The sequence below is a fragment of the Dendrobates tinctorius genome, unplaced genomic scaffold, assembly GCF_039654945.1.
Source record: "Dendrobates tinctorius isolate UK_male_01 unplaced genomic scaffold, ASM3965494v1 ptg000138l, whole genome shotgun sequence".
Classification (NCBI taxonomy): domain Eukaryota; kingdom Metazoa; phylum Chordata; class Amphibia; order Anura; family Dendrobatidae; genus Dendrobates; species Dendrobates tinctorius.
Window position 1 is genome coordinate 17,561,791 of NW_027361806.1, and position 24,025 is coordinate 17,585,815.

The 24,025-nt window shown below is 47.2% G+C and overlaps 1 protein-coding gene across 1 annotated transcript in view; it reads right to left on the reverse strand.

The window, feature by feature from the left end:
- The window catches only part of WLS (Wnt ligand secretion mediator), a 31,105-nt gene extending 26,531 nt beyond the window's left edge, over window positions 1–4,574 (reverse strand). Inside the window, exon 1 of the mRNA XM_073544758.1 lies at window positions 4,309–4,574. Coding sequence (XP_073400859.1) covers window positions 4,309–4,414 — 106 coding nt within the window. The 5' untranslated portion in view covers window positions 4,415–4,574. The remainder of the gene's footprint in view (window positions 1–4,308) is intronic.
- Window positions 4,575–24,025: the final 19,451 nt, after the last annotated feature.

A 24,025-nucleotide genomic window follows, 5' to 3' on the forward strand; every position in this document is an offset into this window, starting at 1 on the left:
AAGACAACGACCCAAAGCACACAGCCAAGAAAACCAAGGCCTGGTTCAAGAGGCAAAAAATCAAGGTGTTGGAGTGGCCTAGTCAGTCTCCTGACCTTAACCCAATTGAAAACTTGTGGAAGGAGCTCAAGATTAAAGTCCACATGAGACACCCAAAGAACCTAGATAACTTGGAGAAGATCTGCATGGAGGAGTGGGCCAAGATAACTCCAGAGACCTGTGCCGGCCTGATCAGGTCTTATAAAAGACGATTATTAGCTGTAATTGCAAACAAGGGTTATTCCACAAAATATTAAACCTAGGGGTTAAATAATAATTGACCCACACTTGTATGTTTAAAATTTATTAAAATTTAACTGAGCAACATAACTTTTTGGTTTGTAAGATTTATGCATCCGTTAATAAATCCTGCTCTTGTGTGAAGTTTGAAGGCTCTAACTTATTTGTATCTTATCAAACCTGCTAAATCTGCAGGGGGTTGAATACTACTTGTAGGCACTGTAACTACTATAATACTGCTCCTCCTATGTACAAGAATTTAACTACTATAATACTGCTCCTCCTATGTACAAGAATATAACTACTATAATACTGCCCCCTATGTACAATAATATAACTACTATAATACTGCCCCCTATGTACAAGAATATAACTACTATAATACTGCCCCCTATGTACAAGAATATAACTACTATAATACTGCCCCCTATGTACAAGAATATAACTACTATAATACTGCTCCCTATGTAAAAGAATATAACTACTATAATACTGCCCCTATGTACAAGAATATAACTACTATAATACTGCCCCCTATGTACAAGAATATAACTACTATAATACTGCCCCATGTACAAGAATATAACTACTATAATACTGCTCCTATGTACAAGAATATAACTACTATAATACTGCTCCCTATGTAAAAGAATATAACTACTATAATACTGCTCCCTATGTACAAGAATATTGCACATTTTATCTTTACAGAGTGCTTTCAGACCCATCAATGGTGCTCTTGTAAACTATGGGCTTGCATCTCTGTGATGCACTAGTAGTGCCAAGCTGCCCGTCTAATTGAATAGTAGCAGTAGTGTAACAGGCTGTTGGCTGGGCACTGTGCTATACATGTGTGTGACTTGCGCCCTACTGCAAGCTTCATCTGTCTGCAATCCTTACACACGTGGTCAAAATTGTTGGTACCCCTCGTTTAATGACAGAAATAACTTGAATCTGACAAAAGTAATAAATCAAAAATCTATGAAAATTAACAAATGAAAGTCAGACATTGCTTCTCAGCCAGGCTTCCACAGAATTTAAAAAAAAATAAAACTCATGAAATCGGCCTGGACAGAAATGATGGTTCCCTTAACTTAATATTTTGTTGCACAATTAATCGATTCCTGTAACTGTCAGTGAGACTTCTGCTCCTCTCGACAGGTATTTTGGCCACTCCTCAAGAGCAAACTGCTCCAGTTGTCTCGTGCTTGAAGGTTTTCTGTCATTAAACGAGGGGTGCCAACAATTTTGACCAGGTATGTAATACAAGGCAGTCACCCCGTCCATGGATTGGTAAGCTATAGTGGTTGTGTCATCAGTATTTTGCACCTTTATTACCTCCTTTAGTAGGGGGGAGGGTCTGCTGCATCCTGTTGGGGCATTTTGCTTTGTGACCTCGGCTGGTAAATACCATTGCCTTTTTGTTATGTATAGAATTGTTTTCAGGTGAGGCAACAAAAACCTGGTGACAAATTCCCTTGAAGGATAGCCATCAATATCAAAGCTCCAGAAAACCTTATGTTCTTTCATACTTTGTTTCTTTTCTTTGAAGCATCCGCTTATGTAAAGTTTTCAGTAAACAGCCATTTTTGTTTCCTGCTGCTTTTAATTCTCGCTTCTGCCCCAGGCTGTGAATGGAGCTTCATTCCACCACATGCCAGAGCTTCATCTGACTTGGGAGCCTCTTAAATCTATTCTTTAGGATTTTTCTGGGAAGGTAACAGAAAATTCCAGCAAACACTTCTGGAAGCAGCCATGCAGTCCTGACCTAGCGTGTCTTCTGTCCTCCTCAGATTTTTATGGCTACGGTCACACTATCAGCATTTCACATACGGTAAGTATTTGTAAAATAAAACCAATTGTGGGTCAAAAAGGCAGAAGTGATTACATGTTTCTATTATACCTTTCTCTCTTTGTTCCTCACCTGATTTTGGCTTACAAATACGGATAGTGAGACCGTAGCCCAAAGGTCAGTTCTGGCACACACAGAATTCTCTTTCCAAAATCCCAGAGCTAAATTCCCCTCCGCTGCCATTGATGTAAACCAAAGAGAAAGAACAGATGCAAAAAGAATTATGCAAAGAACACAAGCCAAATATATCTATATCAAACAAGAAAGGTCCCAGCTATGAAGCACAAGAATGCAAGAGTCAGTCTTTGCTTTTGATACTATGTAGCACATGCTAAAGATGCAAGGTTTTGGTATGAAGTTTCACATTTTTTTGAGTCAACGTGAATCACCAGCCAAGCATTAACCGAAAAGGGGAGCATGAACAATATAGGGTCAGCAGGGAGCACATACAGTGGGGGCAAATTATCCCCCCCCCCAAAGAAAAGGGCTACAGTATAGAAAATTCCTATAGATTGATGCATTTCTGATCATTCACAGCAACCAAACCCAGGCTGATTGTTTACATTACTAGATAATATTATGGATGCACAGTCATATACACCAGCTACATCACCCTGATTTGTTAGAGCAAAGGTTTAATGTTGCCCTGTACAACATGGCTGTATGCCCATAGCTGTCCCTATGCATCCATACTATAGACCTATGCTACCAAATGCACTCCATTTTCCTCCTATAAAACAGAGCTTTTACAGAAAAAAAACTTCTATAAGTGATGCAAGAGTGCAAGCTTCCAGGAAAAGGAAAAAAAAAAAAAGCTATAACAACACAGGAACAAAGCAATGAAAGGGAATCATATTATGGATCAGTAGATCCACACTAAAGCCACGTGCATGAGGTCCAAAGGGAAAGTTGCTGAGCCCTCATCAATTACAGCAGCAAGATAAAAAAAAAAAAAGCTAAAGTGATTTTTACAGTAAGTTATGAAAAAGAAAAAACAAATCATAATTATAGAAATATTCTGTACATGTAAAAAGCACAACTGAACCAGCACTGCTGTGACCGTCTACACCTCTGGCATAAGGTGGTTTAAAATTAGTTGAAGCTACAAAGTTGGAAGATTTTTTTTTTTTTTCTGTGATCCATGTTTGGCCTCAGGGACAGGCGAAATAATCTCCTGATTTCACATAAAGCTTGTGGAGTGTAGCGAATGGGCTTCCTGTGTGAAGTGCAGTGATTGATACTATGCTCCTTGGGAAGGCGGCTGGGAGGACACGATTTACCCTGGTTATGGAGGATGACAATTAGGAAGTCAAAAAAAAAAAAGTTATTTAATGTTTGTGTTAAAGAAGGTCTGGTTAGCGCCTGTGACTCTCCCATGTTGATGGAAGTTTGCAACATTTTTCAGAGGTCTGAGGAAAGGTCAACAATTTTATTTTTTTTAAAGCGATCATAAAATTTATATAAATCGCTGTAAAAAAAAAAAAAAAAAAAAAATATGTCACTCTCCCATTATCATAACGCTTATATACAGAGATCATGCTGACATCTTTACAAGAAATTGGCAGTTTGGGGTCATTTTGTAACATTAAACAAACATTAACTGGATTTTTCTCTTAGCAATTGTAATTTTACAATATTTATGAGAGTTTTAAAGAAAACGTAACAAGTACAAACATGGATGTGTTATTAATCTCTCTACCAGGGAGAAGAAAAGAAAACACCAAAAGAAAGATGCAAAGTAATCTAGATGACAAGTGCAGGAAGACCCCTCTAAAGTCCAGACCCCAGAAAGTGGAGGCTTCTGCTGGAACCTCTCCTCCTGGGGTGTAGATCTCACAACAATGGCTGGTCAGGGAGGAGTTTGGGGGGTGGGGGAGTAGAGGAAGAAGCGGGTGGGGGACACTTTGGTCCCCTATAAAATCCCAAACTAATTATTTGGGTTAACCCCTGCAAGTTTAGAAAGTGCCCGAACTTTGACCAAGTACCTTAACCCTTTTGTGACCAAGAAATAATTGGAGACGGGGCGACCAGAAAGTGCTACACCCCAGTAATCAGAGCCAGGGGGAATAAGATCAGCGTCTCCGGACAGGGGATCCCCGGGGAGGAGGACTGGGGTGCAGGGAGGGAGCACGGAGGCTGCAGGAACAAGGAGAAAAGTTTTGGAGCGCAGAACTCACCGATCAGACCCCCGACCAGGAATGCCAGCACTTGGAAGACAAGCAGTATGCCCCCCATCAGGCACAGCTTCTTGGTGCTCATGTTCTCTATGATGGCCCCCGCCATGGCTGCTCTCAGCTTGTGAATTCCTGGGGTGCCCGGACTCGCACACAGCGCTCTGCAGCCTCCAGATTATCAGCCGAAGCTGCCGCAGCCTCCAGGTCACGTGACGGGGCTCTGCACCTCCCCTGCCTGCTCTGCTGCAGCTGCACTGCCCCTCAGTGACCAGACCAGTGACCGGCAGCCACTCATCTGTGCTGCCCCTAATGCCCTGCTCCCACTCATCTGTGCTGCCCCTAATGTCCTGCACCCACTCATCTGTGCTGCCCCTAATGTCCTGAACCCACTCATCTGTGCTGCCCCTAATGTCCTGAACCCACTCATCTGTGCTGCTCCTAATGTCCTGAACCCACTCATCTGTGCTGCCCCTAATGCCCTGCTCCCACTCATCTGTGCTGCCCCTAATGTCCTGCTCCCACTCTTCTGTGCTGCCCCTAATGCCCTGCTCCCACTCATCTGTGCTGCCCCTAATGCCCTGCACCCACTCATCTATGCTGCCCCTAATGCCCTGCACCCACTCATCTATGCTGCCCCCAATGCCCTGCTCCCACTCTTCTGTGCTGCCCCTAATGTCCTGCACCCACTCATCTGTGCTGCCCCTAATGCCCTGTTCCCACTCATCTGTCCTGCTCCTAATGCCCTGCTCCCACTCATCTGTGCTGCCCCCAATGTCCTGCTCCCACTCATCTGTGCTGCCCCTAATGCCCTGCTCCCACTCATCTGTCCTGCTCCTAATGTCCTGCTCCCACTCATCTGCGCTGCCCCTAATGCCCTGCTCCCACTCATCTGTGCTGCCCCTAATGCCCTGCTCCCACTCATCTGTGCTGCCCCTAATGTCCTGCTCCCACTCTTCTGTGCTGCCCCTAATGCCCTGCTCCCACTCATCTGTGCTGCCCCTAATGCCCTGCACCCACTCATCTATGCTGCCCCTAATGCCCTGCACCCACTCATCTATGCTGCCCCCAATGCCCTGCTCCCACTCTTCTGTGCTGCCCCTAATGTCCTGCACCCACTCATCTGTGCTGCCCCTAATGCCCTGTTCCCACTCATCTGTCCTGCTCCTAATGCCCTGCTCCCACTCATCTGTGCTGCCCCCAATGTCCTGCTCCCACTCATCTGTGCTGCCCCTAATGCCCTGCTCCCACTCATCTGTCCTGCTCCTAATGTCCTGCTCCCACTCATCTGCGCTGCCCCTAATGCCCTGCTCCCACTCATCTGTGCTGCCCCCAATGCCCTGCACCCACTCATCTGTGCTGCCCCTAATGCCCTGCTCCCACTCATCTGTGCTGCCCCCAATGCCCTGCACCCACTCATCTGTGCTGCCCCTAATGCCCTGCACCCACTCATCTGTGCTGCCCCTAATGCCCTGCACCCACTCATCTGTGCTGCCCCTAATGCCCTGCTCCCACTCATCTGGGCTGCCCCTAATGTCCTGCACCCACTCATCTGCGCTTCCCCTAATGCCCTGCACCCACTCATCTGCGCTGCCCCCAATGCCCTGCTCCCACTCATCTGCGCTGCCCCCAATGTCCTGCTCCCACTCTTCTGCGCTGCCCCTAATGCCCTGCACCCACTCATCTGCGCTGCCCCTAATGCCCTGCTCCCACTCATCTGCGCTGCCCCTAATGTCCTGCACCCACTCATCTGCGCTGCCCCTAATGTCCTGCACCCACTCATCTGCGCTGCCCCTAATGCCCTGCTCCCACTCATCTGCGCTGCCCCTCATGTCCTGCACCCACTCATCTGCGCTGCCCCTCATGTCCTGTTCCCACTCATCTGTCCTGCTCCTAATGCCCTGCTCCCACTCATCTGTGCTGCCCCCAATGTCCTGCTCCCACTCATCTGTGCTGCCCCTAATGCCCTGCTCCCACTCATCTGTCCTGCTCCTAATGTCCTGCTCCCACTCATCTGCGCTGCCCCTAATGCCCTGCTCCCACTCATCTGTGCTGCCCCCAATGCCCTGCACCCACTCATCTGTGCTGCCCCTAATGCCCTGCTCCCACTCATCTGTGCTGCCCCTAATGCCCTGCACGCACTCATCTGTGCTGCCCCCAATGTCCTGCTCCCACTCTTCTGTGCTGCCCCTAATGTCCTGCACCCACTCATCTGTGCTGCCCCTAATGCCCTGCTCCCACTCATCTGTGCTGCCCCTAATGCCCTGCACCCACTCATCTGTGCTGCCCCTAATGCCCTGCACCCACTCATCTGTGCTGCCCCTAATGCCCTGCTCCCACTCATCTGGGCTGCCCCTAATGTCCTGCACCCACTCATCTGCGCTTCCCCTAATGCCCTGCACCCACTCATCTGCGCTGCCCCCAATGCCCTGCTCCCACTCATCTGCGCTGCCCCCAATGCCCTGCTCCCACTCATCTGCGCTGCCCCCAATGTCCTGCTCCCACTCTTCTGCGCTGCCCCTAATGCCCTGCACCCACTCATCTGCGCTGCCCCTAATGCCCTGCTCCCACTCATCTGCGCTGCCCCTAATGTCCTGCACCCACTCATCTGCGCTGCCCCTAATGCCCTGCACCCACTCATCTGCGCTGCCCCTAATGCCCTGCTCCCACTCATCTGCGCTGCCCCTCATGTCCTGCACCCACTCATCTGCGCTGCCCCTCATGTCCTGCACCCACTCATCTGCGCTGCCCCTAATGCCCTGCTCCCACTCATCTGCGCTGCCCCTAATGTCCTGCTCCCACTCATCTGTGCTGCCCCTAATGCCCTGCTCCCACTCATCTGGGCTGCCCCTAATGTCCTGAACCCACTCATCTGTGCTGCCCCTAATGCCCTGCTCCCACTCATCTGTGCTGCCCCCAATGCCCTGCACCCACTCATCTGTGCTGCCTCTAATGTCCTGCTCCCACTCATCTGTGCTGCCCCTAATGTCCTGCTCCCACTCTTCTGTGCTGCCCCTAATGCCCTGCTCCCACTCATCTGTGCTGCCCCTAATGCCCTGCTCCCACTCATCTGTGCTGCTCCTAATGCCCTGCTCCCACTCATCTGTGCTGCCCCTAATGCCCTGCACCCACTCATCTGTGCTGCCCCCAATGCCCTGCTCCCACTCATCTGTGCTGCCCCTAATGTCCTGCACCCACTCATCTGTGCTGCCCCTAATGCCCTGCTCCCACTCATCTGTCCTGCTCCTAATGCCCTGCTCCCACTCATCTGTGCTGCCCCCAATGTCCTGCTCCCACTCATCTGTGCTGCCCCTAATGCCCTGCTCCCACTCATCTGTCCTGCTCCTAATGTCCTGCTCCCACTCATCTGCGCTGCCCCTAATGCCCTGCTCCCACTCATCTGTGCTGCCCCCAATGCCCTGCACCCACTCATCTGTGCTGCCCCTAATGCCCTGCTCCCACTCATCTGTGCTGCCCCTAATGCCCTGCACGCACTCATCTGTGCTGCCCCCAATGTCCTGCTCCCACTCTTCTGTGCTGCCCCTAATGTCCTGCACCCACTCATCTGTGCTGCCCCTAATGCCCTGCTCCCACTCATCTGTGCTGCCCCTAATGCCCTGCACCCACTCATCTGTGCTGCCCCTAATGCCCTGCACCCACTCATCTGCGCTGCCCCTAATGCCCTGCTCCCACTCATCTGCGCTTCCCCTAATGTCCTGCACCCACTCATCTGCGCTTCCCCTAATGTCCTGCACCCACTCATCTGCGCTGCCCCCAATGCCCTGCTCCCACTCATCTGCGCTGCCCCCAATGCCCTGCTCCCACTCATCTGCGCTGCCCCCAATGTCCTGCTCCCACTCTTCTGCGCTGCCCCTAATGCCCTGCACCCACTCATCTGCGCTGCCCCTAATGCCCTGCTCCCACTCATCTGCGCTGCCCCTAATGTCCTGCACCCACTCATCTGCGCTGCCCCTAATGCCCTGCACCCACTCATCTGCGCTGCCCCTAATGCCCTGCTCCCACTCATCTGCGCTGCCCCTCATGTCCTGCACCCACTCATCTGCGCTGCCCCTCATGTCCTGCACCCACTCATCTGCGCTGCCCCTAATGCCCTGCTCCCACTCATCTGCGCTGCCCCTAATGTCCTGCTCCCACTCATCTGTGCTGCCCCTAATGCCCTGCTCCCACTCATCTGAGCTGCCCCTAATGCCCTGCTCCCACTCATCTGCGCTTCCCCTCATGTCCTGCACCCACTCATCTGCGCTGCCCCTCATGTCCTGCACCCACTCATCTGCGCTGCCCCTAATGCCCTGCTCCCACTCATCTGCGCTGCCCCTAATGTCCTGCTCCCACTCATCTGTGCTGCCCCTAATGCCCTGCTCCCACTCATCTGGGCTGCCCCTAATGCCCTGCACCCACTCATCTGTGCTTCCCATAATGCCCTGCTCCCACTCATCTGTGCTGCCCCTAATGTCCTGCACCCACTCTTCTGTTCTGCCCCTAATGCCCTGCTCCCACTCATCTGTGCTGCCCCTAATGTCCTGCTCCCACTCATCTGTGCTGCCCCTAATATCCTGCTCCCACTCATCTGTGCTGCCCCTAATGTCCTGCACCCACTCATCTGTGCTGCCCCTAATGCCCTGCTCCCACTCATCTGTGCTGCTCCTAATGTCCTGCACCCACTCATCTGTGCTGCCTCTAATGTCCTGCTCCCACTCATCTGTGCTGCTCCTAATGTCCTGCACCCACTCATCTGTGCTGCCTCTAATGTCCTGCTCCCACTCATCTGTGCTGCTCCTAATGTCCTGCACCCACTCATCTGTGCTGCCTCTAATGTCCTGCACCCACTCATCTGTGCTGCCTCTAATGCCCTGCTCCCACTCATCTGTGCTGCCCCTAATGCCCTGCTCCCACTCATCTGTGCTGCCCCTAATGTCCTGCACCCACTCATCTGTGCTGCCTCTAATGTCCTGCACCCACTCATCTGTGCTGCCTCTAATGTCCTGAACCCACTCATCTGTGCTGCCTCTAATGTCCTGCTCCCACTCTTCTGTGCTGCCCCTAATGCCCTGCTCCCACTCATCTGTGCTGCCCCTAATGTCCTGCACCCACTCATCTGTGCTGCCTCTAATGTCCTGCACCCACTCATCTGTGCTGCCTCTAATGTCCTGAACCCACTCATCTGTGCTGCCTCTAATGTCCTGCTCCCACTCTTCTGTGCTGCCCCTAATGCCCTGCTCCCACTCATCTGTGCTGCCCCTAATGTCCTGCACCCACTCATCTGTGCTGCCTCTAATGTCCTGCACCCACTCATCTGTGCTGCCTCTAATGTCCTGCACCCACTCTTCTGTGCTGTCCCTAATGTCCTGCACTCACTTATTATTATTATTTATTTATATAGCACCATTAATTCGATGGTGCTGTACATGAGAAGGGGGTTACATAAAAAGTTATAGACATCGTTAACAGTAAACAAATTTACAATGACAGACTGGTACAGAGGGGAGAGGATCCTGTCCTTGCGGACTTACATTCTATGTACACTGCATCTAATACACACTACACATTCCAATTATTATTATAATTATACTTTTTGACCAGCACAGTGAGATAAAGAACATTTTACAAATAGGATAAAGAAACATGTAAAACATGTTGCTACTTGGTCCTGACCCTGAGTTACATCCTGTATTATACCCAAGAGCTGCACTCACTATTCTGCTGGTGCAGTCACTGTGTACATACATTACTGATCCTGAGTTACATCCTGTATTATACTACAGAGCTGCACTCACTATTCTGCTGGTGCAGTCACTGTGTACATACATTACATTACTGATCCTGAGTTACATCCTGTATTATACTACAGAGCTGCACTCACTATTCTGCTGGGGCAGTCACTGTGTACAAACATTACATTACTGATCCTGAGTTACACCCTGTATTATACTACAGAGCTGCACTCACTATTCTGCTGGTGCAGTCACTGTGTACATACATTATATTACTGATCCTGAGTTTCATCCTGTATTATTCTCCAGAGCTGCACTCACTATTCTGCTGGTGCAGTCACTGTGTACAAACATTACATTAGGCTACTTTCACACATCAGGTTTTCGGCGTCAGGCGCGATCCGGCGTCGTGCCGGAACGCCGGATCCGGCAAATGTTTCGTAAAACCGGATGTGACGGATCCGGTTTTCTGCCGGATCCGTCTTTTTCTTGACAGACAAAACCGGATCCGTCTCATCCGGTTCATCCGTTTTTCTATCCGTTTTTCGACGGATTACGCCGGATCCGGTTTTTAAATTTGACCCTTGTGGCCTTCCGAACGGGATTGGCTACTGGAAAACTATATATAGCATGTTCCTACAGCCCTTCTTTGACAGGTTGTAGAGGAGAAAGTGCAGGTTGGAGAGAAGAGCAAGTGACTGGCGAAGATGGATGTTGTCATTGGAAATATTTTGAAGAATTTGGCGGATTTTACAGCGGAGGCGAATCGTTTGAGGGTGATTGTTCTGGAGAAGGAGAGAGCGAGACAGCAGCGCATCAGGCATCGTAGACGACGTTTGTGGATCCACCCCATCACAGCCAAGAGAATGACGCGTGGGGTCTATTCTACACTCTGCATGGACCTTCGACGAAACCCGGATACATTTTTTGGATATGTTAGGATGAAAATGGAGAATTTTGATTACTTGGTGGAGCGCATTGCACACCGCATAAGAAAAGCGGACACCTATTGCCGCTTCTCTGTTTCACCCGCAGAGCGTCTGATGGTGACTTTAAGGTAAGACACATTTATTGGATGTGCTCGCATCAGAGCACACTTTCACTGCAATCTTGTTGGTGGTAATTTGTATCTCCAAGTGTTATAGGTCAGTTTTGGTATGTAATGCTGTGATTTAAAACTAATTTATTGTTTTTTAATTCCCCACAGATTTCTTGCAACTGGAGAATCCCTTTCGTCACTGCATTTCCAGTACAGACTCAGGATTTCCACCATATCTGGAATTGTGAAGTACACATGCCGTGCACTGTGGGACTCCTTAGCTGAAGAGTTTTTACCAGAGCCCACAACAGAGAGGTGGATTGAAATTGCTGACAAGTTTCAACAGATATGTCAGTTTCCAAACTGCTTGGGCGCTGTGGACGGGAAACATATCCGCATTGTAAAGCCAGCCGGATCGGGATCGGAATATTTCAATTACAAGAAATATTTTTCAATTGTCCTCATGGCCATCGCTGATGCGGAATACAAATTTATTGCGGTTGATATTGGGGCCTATGGCCGCTCCAATGACTCTCAAGTTTTCAAACTGTCTGCCATGGGGCGTAAACTGTATGGAAACACCTTCCAGTTCCCACCACCTAGACCGCTGCCACAAACATCTGGTCCACCTATGCCATTTGTCTGTGTAGGGGATGAAGCCTTCCAGCTGTCAGAACACCTTTTGAAACCGTACTCTAGCAGAGGATTGACAAGACCAAAACGCATTTTTAATTACCGCCTCACAAGAGCAAGAAGAATGGTTGAATGTACCTTTGGTATTCTGACAGCCAAATGGCGGGTCCTATTGACTGCGATCAACCTCAAGACAGAAACTGTGGACGAGGTGATCAAAGCGTGCGTGGTACTCCACAATTTTGTTATCTGCAAGGAACCCATTTCCATTGAGGACACCTCTGAAGAAACCACCTGGCAAGATTACCATGACATTACCACTAGAAGTTCTGTGACGGTTTCAGTAATGAGGGACAATTTTGCAATATACTTTATGTCACCTCAAGGCAGAGTACACTGGCAGGATGACAGAGTGTGAAAGATTTGTGCCCTAACCAAACTTGTGTACCTTCTGGACCAACAGTATATACCTTTGCCAACCAAAGTTGGCTATCTTGTCATGGTCTCTATTTTTAGCTTTAGGCCACAGGTGTGTACCTGGTTGTGTTTTATGCAAAGTATTTCACCTTGTAACAAAAGTTGTGTACATTGTTAGGAAATCACCAACAATAAACACAACTTTTTAGGTGAAATACTTTGCTTCAAACACAACCAGGAACACAACTGTGGCAAAAAGCTAAAATTTACCCACAGTTATATACCTAGTTTTGAATACCATTTCACCTTTTAAATACCCTGTATTTAACCTTTTTCGCCGCAGAAAGAAATGACAGACAACCAGTGTAAAATAATTTAACTTTTATTGAAAAATGTTTTTTTTAGTAAACTTTTTTAAAATTTTAATAAACTTGTTTAATAAAGCTTTGAAACCATAAAACTGAAACCATAAAACTGGTCATTTTTATTTAAATACACACATTATAAATCTGTGTAGTGTGTGGTGGAAATACTGCTGGAGGGGCTGCGGGACACTTCGACACTGAGAGTGTGGAGAGAGGACTGGGATCGTGGTGGGGAAGGAACAGTTAGAGGTGAAGGTGTGGAAAAAACTACAGAATGGGTGGACATGTGGGAAGCAGAAGAGGTGGTGGGTGGTGGAGTGGAGGGTTGGGCAGGGACTGTAGGAGCAGATGATGTTGATGGCAAGTTGTATGGGGAAGGAGTTTGGTACGGGGCAGGTTGCTGGAAGTGGTGAGATGTCTGGTACGGGGCAGGTTGCTGGAAGTGGGGAGATGTCTGGTACGGGGCAGGTTGCTGGTACTGGGGAGTTTGCAGGTACTGGGGAGGTTGCTGGTACTGGGGAGGTTGCTGGTACTGGGGAGGTTGCTGGTACTGGGGAGGTTGCTGGTGCTGGGGAGGTTGCTGGTGCTGGGGAGGTGGATGGTGGATGGTGCTGGGGAGGTTGCTGGTGCTGGGGAGGTTGCTGGTGCTGGGGAGGTGGATGGTGCTGGGGAGGTGGATGGTGCTGGGGAGGTGGATGGTGCTGGGGAGGTGGATGGTATATAATAGGAGGGGGAGGATGGAAAGTGGCTGGAGGGGGTGTAGATGTAATAGGAGGGGGAGGATGGAAAGTGGCTGGAGGGGGTGTAGATGTAATAGGAGGGGGAGGATGGAAAGTGGCTGGAGGGGGTGTAGATGTAATAGGAGGGGGAGGATGGAAAGTGGCTGGAGGGGGTGCAGGTGGAGGAACTACTGTGGTGGGAGGAGGAGGTTGGGAGGTAACTTGCTGGAGAGCAGCGTGGCATGAATGCATTACATGCATCTGCTGGGCAGGAGAGAGCGTTTCCATGCGCTCCACAACAGACCTGAAAAAGGTGTGGTTTGGCGAAGATCTTGCTTCTGAATGCATGGTTTGCAGAAGTGTCTTCACCTCCAGAATGCTGGAGTTGATCTGCTGATAGCCTGCGGAGATTTGCTCTGACAAGACTTTTAGACAGTTCTGGAAATATGCATTCAGATGCAAGAACTCTGGCGCATAAGTCTTTTCCTGACTCCTCTGCTGCTGCCGCCCAGTACCCGCAGGTGTACTAGAGGTGGCAGGGGCAGAAGGGTGGGGTAAAGGGAAAGCGATCTCCTCACCAGCAGCTTCATGTAATGTAGGCGGCCACGATGCTCCTGTGCTGGTGGATGGGACAGATTGGTCGAATGTGTGGGAAGGCTGGGAAGGTGCAGATGTACCGGGGCGGTCGAAGTGTCCCTCGGTGCCGGTCTCCTCAGGGATCGCCTCAGAAGGGTCCAATCGTGCAGGCTCCCGAGTGCTGCTCACCGTGCTGTGGAATAAAGACAAAAAAAAACAATTAAAATACTGACATGGTATGGCCCTGGCTGAAAAAAAAAATTTACATCTAACATTTTTTTTCACATGTGGTGTGTAATATTTACCTTCTGGTGACCATTGTTTCCCGGAGGAACGACAGGGCTTCTGCGTACTTGTACTTGCTCCTGCGTCCTCCAGATCCACTCGGGGCCCGCATCTCTTTATTGAACTCCTTCTTGAAACGATCCCTCACAGACCGCCACCGATTCACAATTCTGTTCCCTGAAACGAGAAAGGACAAAGTGGTTAGTATACAACATCAGTGTTTCCCAAACTCCAGTCCTCATGGTCCCCAGGGGTCATGTTTTCAGGATTTCCATAGTAAATAGAAATCCTGAACACATGATCCGTGGGGACCACGAGGACTGGAGTTCGGGAAACACTGGTTTACATCAAGCAACCGGTACTGTATATACTTACGCTCTTTAATCTGGGCCCGAACATCGAGGTCCTCCCAGCGGCCCACAAGGAGCGAACAGATTTCCTCCCAGAGTCGTCGGGTAACGATAAGGTCAGCGTGGCGGCGGTCAGCCATATTCCAGAGCGGCTCCCTTTCTCTGACAAGATCGATGAGGTGGTCCACATCGAGTCCTCCATCCTCACCGTCAGAGTCGGGAGCACGCTGTGAAGGCTGTTAAAGAAAAAGACAAAAATAACATAATTAGCCTCCACAAAAGAAATGAAATAAAAAGTGCAAAAAAACAAAGCAAAAATATTTATACTTACACGCTGGTGACCGCCGCGTTGCTGTCGCCGACGACCCTGGGAGGCACTGCGAGGACCTCTTGGCCGAGCACCAGATTGGGAAGACTAGAGAAGAAAACAAAAAATGTTATGTCTTTGGATGTAGGCATTTGTTTGCTGTGTGTGGTCTGCAGAACATTGTTTTCTATGTGTTGTGTGTAGTGTGATGTTGTGTTTGATGCAAAAAACTTACCAATTGTGAGCCCACTCCAAGTGTCTGTCCACCCCTTCCTTCTTCTTCTGGGAGCTCCTCTTCATCTTGTGAATCCTGTTTTGAAATAAAAGGCAATGAATAGACATATATTACAGAGATGATGGATTTTGGAAATAAAAACTTACCGTCAAACGCTGACGATGCGAGGGAGGGCTCCCAGAAGATGATGTGCTGTCTTCCTGGTGGCCACACTCCATGCCTGTGGGTGGTGTTCCAGCTGCTGCCATTGCTGCTGCTGCTGCTGCTGCATCTATTGGGCGGCTGTTGAATAAAGAGAAACAAAGGGCCAATGAATATCTTGATATTCAATAGCCCTAGTTTGGAGGAATGGGGGATTTGATAATTACCGTCTCTCATCTGCTGCTGGCCTCCCCTCCTCAGCATGTTCCATTTGCTGCTCCATTTGGGGTGGTGGTGCTGATGGTGCTGCAGTGGTCTCCTGCCTTCTCCTGCTGCGCTTGGTTGCTTTCTTGGGTGGCATGTTGGGTGTGGCTGTGGGTCCCACTGTCTTGCTTTTATATATGTCTTGTGGGCAGAGCTACTGAGCATGCTCAGACCAAAAAAAACGGATCCGGCCACCGGATCCGGCTTTCGCCGGATCCGGCGCATTGCGGCGCTCATAGGCTTTCATTGTGTGAAAAAGCCGGACCCCCCGGATCCGGCGAGTCCGGCTTTTACGCCGGAGACAAAAAACGTTACAGTAGCCGTTTTTTCCAGACGCCGGATCGCGACACATTGCCGGATCCGGCGAAAACCGGATGAAACGCATGGCCATTCGGCGCGATCCGGCGCAAATGCAAGTCAATGGGGGGGAAACCGGATCCGGCATTGCATTTCGCCGGATCCGGTTTCTGTCAAAAGCGCCGGATCGCGCCTGACGGCGAAAACCTGATGTGTGAAAGAGGTACTGATCATGAGTTACATCCTGTATTAAACTCCAGAGCTGCACTCACTATTCTGCTGGTGCAGTCACTGTGTACATACATTACATTACTGATCCTGAGTTACATCCTGTATTAAACTCCAGAGCTGCACTCACTATTCTGCTGGTGCAGTCACTGTGTACATACATTACATTACTGATCCTGAGTTACATCCTGTATTAAACTCCAGAGCTGCACTCACTATTCTGCTGGTGGAGTCACTGTGTACATACAGTACATTACATTACTGATCCTTGCTGTGGAGTCCCTACTATAATTTTGTAAATACTTTTGCAATCAAATGACTCTTGTAGTGTTACTCGGGACATAGAAGGAAGTCTGAATAGTGACCAACACAAACATTGTGGTTTTAATTGAGCACATCTTTATTAAATTAATAAATAGAAGTTTTATCATAATGTCATAGAATCTTTAGTTAGGGTTTATTTGCTTTATGGCAATTTGTAAATAAACAATATTATCCGCCCTGCGTTGCTTCCTCTGAACAGCTGAGGTCTAGTTTATTTTTCTTCTCCCTTTCTTCTTAGACATTTTTCATTGAAAATTAATGGCATAGATCATGAAAGGGAGGGTGCACTGGTATTTGTAGTACACACTGACTGGCCAGGAAGCCACCAGGGCACAAGTGTTCCTAGAAGGTGTAGTGCACTGATAAATATATATGATGGATACATGCAGCTGATTTACACCGACGGCTGCAGGTTTTCCTTCTTGCCATATAATGAGGCACAGCCCCAATTCCTGTGAGTTCAACAAAGCAACTATCACAATTATGACACAAGATTCCCCAGATTCAATGAACTAATGAATGTTTCCTCACTACTGCAGTGATGTCATGTCTGGGATATATAGCTCACTGTTGCACAATATAGGGATGAAGTCTCCTCTGGACGCCCTTTTGACAACTGCACGACAGTGAAGTAAACACTAAGCCCCATTACACCACTGATAAAAAGCCGAAATACGATGGGTCTGTAGAATTGATAACGTACAGGCTGAGAGTTTTTAAAGCGTTAGTCTCATTTTCAGCAGGTTATCACCTATTCATCTATCTACTGGATGGGTGATAACTGTCTAGGGGTCCGAGCTCTGGAGTCCCCACTGATGTCACAAATAGGGCTCTGTACTCACCATGTAACCCTATTACCCCACATGCATGCCACCTTTCTATTCACTGTCTATGGGACTGCTGAAATAGCTGAGCATTGCACTCGGCTATCTTCGTCCTATAGACAATGAATGGGGCGCTGGAGGGAAAGCTGCTTTCTTATTAGACATTTTTCTATTTTTTAATTCATCATACTGTTCCATAGATCTCGGCCTTGTTATTTAGGGCTTATTTTTATGGTCTTATCCAAGGGGGTAAAGCTGATAGGATTCTATGGGGGGACATCTTTAGACTTCTCTGCATAGTTATCCTGTTAGTCTTGCCCCCTTGTAAAGACCATCAAAATTAAAAAGGTCCATAGCTCCAGAATAAAAAAAAAAACAGTGAACAACAGTTACAACTGGTACAATTAATATACGGTGTAAGATTAATCTTTAATTACTTGGTGCCACTTATTCCCAAGATACTTTACAATCCAGAGAACAAATGTACAAATCAAATCAGACGTTACTGAGTGATCAACAATCTAACAATCCACTGGCGGATTGACAGAAAAGGGCCCCTATGCAGCAACAATATATGGGCCCTTACTGTTTGTTTCTCTTATTCATTCTCGTCTGGACTATTGTAACTCCCTTCTAATCGGTCTCCCTCTTACCAAACTCTCCCCCCTCCAATCTGTCTTGAATGCTGCTGCCAGGATCATATTCCTGACCAATCGTTACACCGATGCCTCTACCCTGTGCCAGTCATTACACTGGCTACCCATCCACTTCAGAATTCAGTGTAAACTTATTACCCTCACCCACAAAGCACTCCATGGCTCAGCACCACCCTACATCTCCTCCCTCGTCTCAGTCCACCACCCTACCCGTGCCCTCTGTTCTGCCAATGACCTGAGGTTAACATCCTCATTAATCAGCCGCGCCAATTCTTTGGAATGTACTACCCAAGCTAATACAATTAGTCCCCAATCCCCACAGTTTTAAGCGTGCCCTAAAAACACATTTGTTCAGCCTGGCCTATCGCCTCAACGCACTAACCTGAATATTCCTGTGTGGCTCATTTAAAATTTTTTACCATATCCAGGTTCCTTGCATCATGTTCTCACACGCTTTTTGCATTTAATAGCCCTCTGTGTCTGTACTGTTACATATTTAGGCTGTTCATGCAGCAACAGGAACATCCGATTCTTACACTAGGGAAGGTCCAAACAACAAAAACAATAAAAGCAATTGTAGATTGTAAGCTTGCGAGCAGGGCCCTCATTCTTCTTGGTATCTGTTATGATCTATGTGATTATTGTTATGCTGCAATGTCTATTGTTTGTACAAGTCCCCTCTATAATGTAAAGTGCTGCGGAATATGTTGGCGCTATAGAAATAAAATTATTATTGTTATTATTATTATGGGCCCTTTACAGCCCAAGAGCTCTGAAAAAATGCAAAATTGACCTGCTGTGGAGGTAGAAATGGGCCCCCTTACTTCTTGGGACCCTGTGTGGCTGCACAGGTTGCACCAATGATATGTCCGCCCCGTAATAATCCAGATATTTACAATGTATGAAAAACTACAGAATACTATCCAGAAAGGAGTCTAAAACACAAAATAGGGGTGAAATTATTTTTTTGTGTGTGTGCATTTGATTAAAAATAAAGAAATATTGTAGTAATTGGGACTTAGCTGCAATACCACCCATATCCAATAAACAGGTGTGGCGCTGATTTTTATTTATAGATTTTTTTTTAGAAAGTCATGTTTTCTAATCCTGGATAACTTTTTTTTACTGGGCACAATCATGTGTGTTTGCATATTATACTAGACTGAGCAGCTTTGGAGGACCTGGCTTGTCCTGCAGTCCTCAGACATCGCATATGGTATGAATGTCTGTAATGTCTGTGGAAATAATGGCACCATATAAATGAGTAAAATAAATAACTAAAAATATATTGGATGAACTGATACTAATGCTTCCTATGCCCTGTAAAATAGATTACAGGTGATTAGTGGGGGTCCCAGCAAGGTGATGGCAATACTTTAAAATAACTTTATTTTAATGGGAACCTTTTCTTTACTTTTTTTTTATATAGCGCTAGCATATTCCGCAGCGCTTTACAATCTGCACACATTTATTGTTGCTGTCCCCGATGGGGCTCACAATCTAGATTCCCTATCAGTATGTCTTTGGAATGTGGGAGGAAACCGGAGTACCCGGAGGAAACCCACGCAAACACAGGGAGAACATACAAACTCCTTGCAGATGTTGTCCTTGGTGGGATTTGGACCCAGGACCCCAGCGCTGCAAGGCTGCAGCGCTAACCACTGAGCCACCGTGCTGCCCCCTTCCAACATGAAGGCTTTGTCCCCCTCTAAATTTGTGCGGCGTGGCCCCCTTTTTGCTATGCATGCTCCCGACTGCAGACAAGGCGTCACAGTTAATTCTCCTCAATGTGAGATTTGCAATAAAGCAATTCTTGTGCTATAGAGCTGAGGATCCGGGGCAAAGTAAATGGCATAAAGGGCGAAGAAATCCAAATTGATAAACGTTTGTAATGAGTCCTTGGAGTTTGTCTATGTGACATCACAGAGGAGGATGCAGTCCTGATGATACATTGTAGCACATACATGCAGGTGATGTTACATCAGGACTCACTGAGGCTGATGGTGGCTTTTTGCCCTTTGCAGGGCTCCCTATGGTGGTGCTTTGCAGGCTGCAGTCTCGCTAATGACCTGTTTGCATTACACAACCCTCCAGTGTCTGTTAGCATTCCGGACCTGACTTTGCAGATGATGAGAGAATTCCACACAGTTGGACCCTGTCCAGTATTTCAGAGGACACTGTGTATATTCCTGCCAAACATTTGCCATCTAGCAAAATGACTCTTTTGTTAAATTAGGAGCACCGGCTTTAACCCCTGCTGGCCAGTAGATAATCAATTCTGATCAAACAGGGCAGAGTTTTTTTATTTTATTTTTTTTTGGTTAATGAGCAGGAATTGGCAGCGCAGAGCTTGTTGTTGCAAACGCTACTGACAGCAACCAGACCAATTAGACGGGTATCTTTGTTATGCCTGGGTCCTGTCGCTACTCAATTTAATTAAGTCATGAATATTCCAAGTCAATAAGCTCGACGGGAATAATTACTGCCGAAAACACAGACTCACAAAGCGATTTATGGAAAAATATGTAGAAGCGATTACCCATCAAGTGGTCAATTTACAATTCTGATCACTTATGGAAAGAACTTTAATATTTATAGAGCTTTTCCCCCTTAAAAAAAAGCAATAAGTCCTTCAGTTGCTTCCTTCAGTTTCTGCGAATGTAAGATGACAACCAATATGGCGGCCAATACGCCTCTCCCTGGACTTTCTGGCAAAGTTTCAATCGGTCGTTATATTAAATATTTTAGTCACAGTACAATCAAAATACACCAAAAAGTTTCCTTTAGTTCTGCTGAAATGAATTTGTTTCATCATAGGGTTATATGGTGAAACAAGTTTATGCAGAACAAATGTGGCCCCTAAAATGTGACTCCTGCCATGGGCTCGTCTAAAGGCCCCGTTACACATAACGATGTCCCAGCGATCCCACCAACGATCCGACATGATGGGATCGCTGGGACATCGTTACGCTGATCGCTGGTGAGCTGTCACATAGACAGCCCCTCCAGCGATCAGGACCAGCGAGCAAGCTGGTATCCAATGTAAACAGCGGGTATCCAAAAGCCGTGCAGCTCTTAGTTACCCGATGTTTACGTTGGAAACCAGCGTCGCTGATCGCTGGTCTCTCGCTGCCACACGCAGCGATGCGTGCTGGCCAGCGGGAGACCAACGATCAAAAAATGGCCCAGGACGATGGCGCGCGATCAGCGATACCCGGCAGGTGGGCCGGTCGCTGATCCCCGTCACACACAGCGAGATCACTCTGTGTGATGGGGCCTTAAGTCTTCATCCACATGTCACAGACTTGATGACGTTACTGTCTGGTGGGGATGTCAAGTTCTTCCTTTTCCGATCAAGTTTTGGTTGCACTTCTGTAAAAAAACAAGTTGTAGTCTTAGGGTATGTGCACACGTTGCGGTTTTTGCTGCGGATCCCCAGCAGATTTGGTCCTGCGGATCCACAGCAGTTTCCATGCGGTTTACAGCACCATGTAAACCTATGGAAAACCAAATCCGCTGTGCACATGCTGCGGAAAATTCCCCGCAGATTCGCTGCAGTTTATTTTACGCAGCATGTCACTTCTTTTTAGCGGAACCGCAGCTGCATTATACGTTCCAGGACATACAAATAATCTCTCTCTCTGGATTTCTAGATGGGAAAATTAGACCTTTGTGTAGAAAACATATTAGGTTGTGTATAGATGGTGGTGGGGGGTGGATGGAATAAAATAAAGCACTTTTTCTGTGTTAAATCCCCAGCTGCTCTGGTGGTCCCACTGTATTTTAGCTGCAGCAATGATGCCACTTTGCTACATGGCCCATCACTGCCTTCAGGGGTCTCACCCTCCATACAAGCAGCATAGCTATGGATATTGCAGCGTGGAGCCCAAGTGGTTTCCATCTTGTATGAAGGAGACGGTTTTGAAGAATTGCACTAAGAAAATACCAGTTTTCTAATGGTTGCAGGCAGAGATCTTACATATTGCACTTTGAGTGGTGGTAGACGGACTCTTTCTCAGGAGTCGGGGGGCTCGGGGTACTTGTTCCCTGTGCTGAGGAGCATTAAGAAGAGCCGAGGACCATGCATGATTTTTTAACAAAACCTCTGAGGCTTGAAGCTGAGCCCCGATGAGTTGCCAACAGGTTTTCTCTTTTTCTAAAACCTCATTGATAAAACCATTGTGAGTTGGTGTCATAGTCAGGAGTGAGGTCTGTGCGGCGGCGGCGGCGGCGACGACCTTGTGTTCATCATTAAATGTGCAATCAATCCTGGAAGGTTTTATAAGGGCATTGTTGCATCTGGCAGGATGCCGTCATCCCTCATTGATGTGATGTAAAGTTCCGCTGTCTGGCTCACGGTTTTCGCTCTTCCTCAGCTATTATGGCTTCTTGTGTCCTGGTGCGGTCATGTAAGGTAACATGCTCCTGATTTCTAAGCAAAAGTTCATAGTAGGAAAAAAAAGCAAGAAAAGAAGTTCAGAAAAATCCATTCACATGAAAATTGGTAAATCCCACAGCATCAATATCAAGCACTGCTACTCAGTCCATGAGTTGTTCAAAGTCTTAACATAATGCCCCTAGAAGTGCACAGAGCTTTCAACAAATGCCTCCTAGATACAGACAGGCCTACAAAGTTTTTTTGTTTTCAACTGCATTGGTACCTGCCTGCTTTACAACTTTCTCCATTTATGTAGCACATTACATATATTTTTTTGAGATAGGGTGATTTAGGGGTTAATGTTTGTAATTTCCCAGGGAATCTAGAGTGACTTAGCAGCTAATATTTAGTACTCCTGGTGGACTTGGGTGATGCTCAATGGCGATTTGGTGGCTATGGTTAGACTCTAAATCCCTGGAAGTCTAGAGTAGCTTAGCAGTTAATACTTAGTAGCCCTGGTGGTCTAGTGTGATGAAGATGTTCAAAATGATGTAAATTAGCTGTTGTGATGTAGAGTGATTGTGGGTTTAACTCTAAATCCATAGGAAACTAGATTGGCTTACAGGTTAATACATAGTATTCCTGGTGGTCTTGGGCGATGAAGAGGTTAATATTGATATCTATTAGCCGTGGTGGTCTAGAGTAGTTATGAGTTACACTCTAAATCTCTGGGGGGCTAGACTGTTAAGAAAGTTGATACTAATTGTTCAAATTATCCATGGTGATATAAGTTGATTATTGGTTAAAATTGAAATACCTGGAGGTCTAGAATAATTTAGTAGTTAATACTTACTATTACTGGAAATCTTGGGAGATGAAGAAGTTAAGAGATTTATATTAATTATGCATGGTGGACTGGGGTGGTCATGGGTTAAAATCAAAATCTCTGAGGGTTTGGAATGGCTTACCTGTTAAGACCGGGGTCAGACATGCGAGAAACTCAGACGAGTCTCGCATGTCAATACCCGGCACTGCCACCGCAACTCGGATCGAAGCGTGCAGCTGCATAGAAATACATGCAGCCGTACGCTCCTGTCTGATAGTATTGAAGTGCGAGACTCGTCCGAGTTTCTCGCATGTCTGACCCCGGTCTTAATGCATAGTATCCCTGGTGGTCTAGTATGTGGAAAAGTTTCATGCTGATATTTAGTCATGGGGATCTAGTGTGATAGTGTGATCATGGGTTAAACTTCTAATTAAAAATAAAAAAAAGAGTGGAAGTAACACAGCACTGCTGAAGAAGACTCAGTGTTAGTCTTGTAAAGTATTTATTTGTGATTACGGTATATTAAACAGGGCTTCATGTTTCGGCTTGAAACTATGCCTTCCTCCAGCCGCTTTTTTTTCCTTTTCTTTTCTACTACTTTAAGGCCATGTGTGCACGTTGCGGATTGTGCTGCGGATTTTTCTCCTCTCGGATTTGGAAAAATCCACAGGTCAAAAGACCTGCGTTTTACCTGCGGATTAGCCTGCGGTTTTCCCCTGCGGTTTGACACCTGGACAATGGAGCAGGTGTAAAACCGCTGCGGATTCCGCACAAAGAATTTACATGCTGCGGATTTAAAACTGCAGCAAATCCGCGCAGCATGTGCACAGTGTTTTTTATTTTCCATTGACTATAGTGGTACTGTACACCGCAGCTTTCTGCTGTGGATCCGCAGGGCCAAAAACGCTGCAGATCTGCAGCAGAATCCGCAATGTGGGCACATGGCCTAAATCCTTCAGGGTCAAGAGTGGCTCAGCTGTTTATACATGCCGCCGCTGGTTGTGGAGATGAAGAGGTTAACATTGAGATCAATAGTCCATGGTGGTCTAAGTTGTTTTTTCTGTTGATGACTGAATACCTAGATGTCTACGCTCATTTGGTGATTAACAGTTAATATTATCCACGCC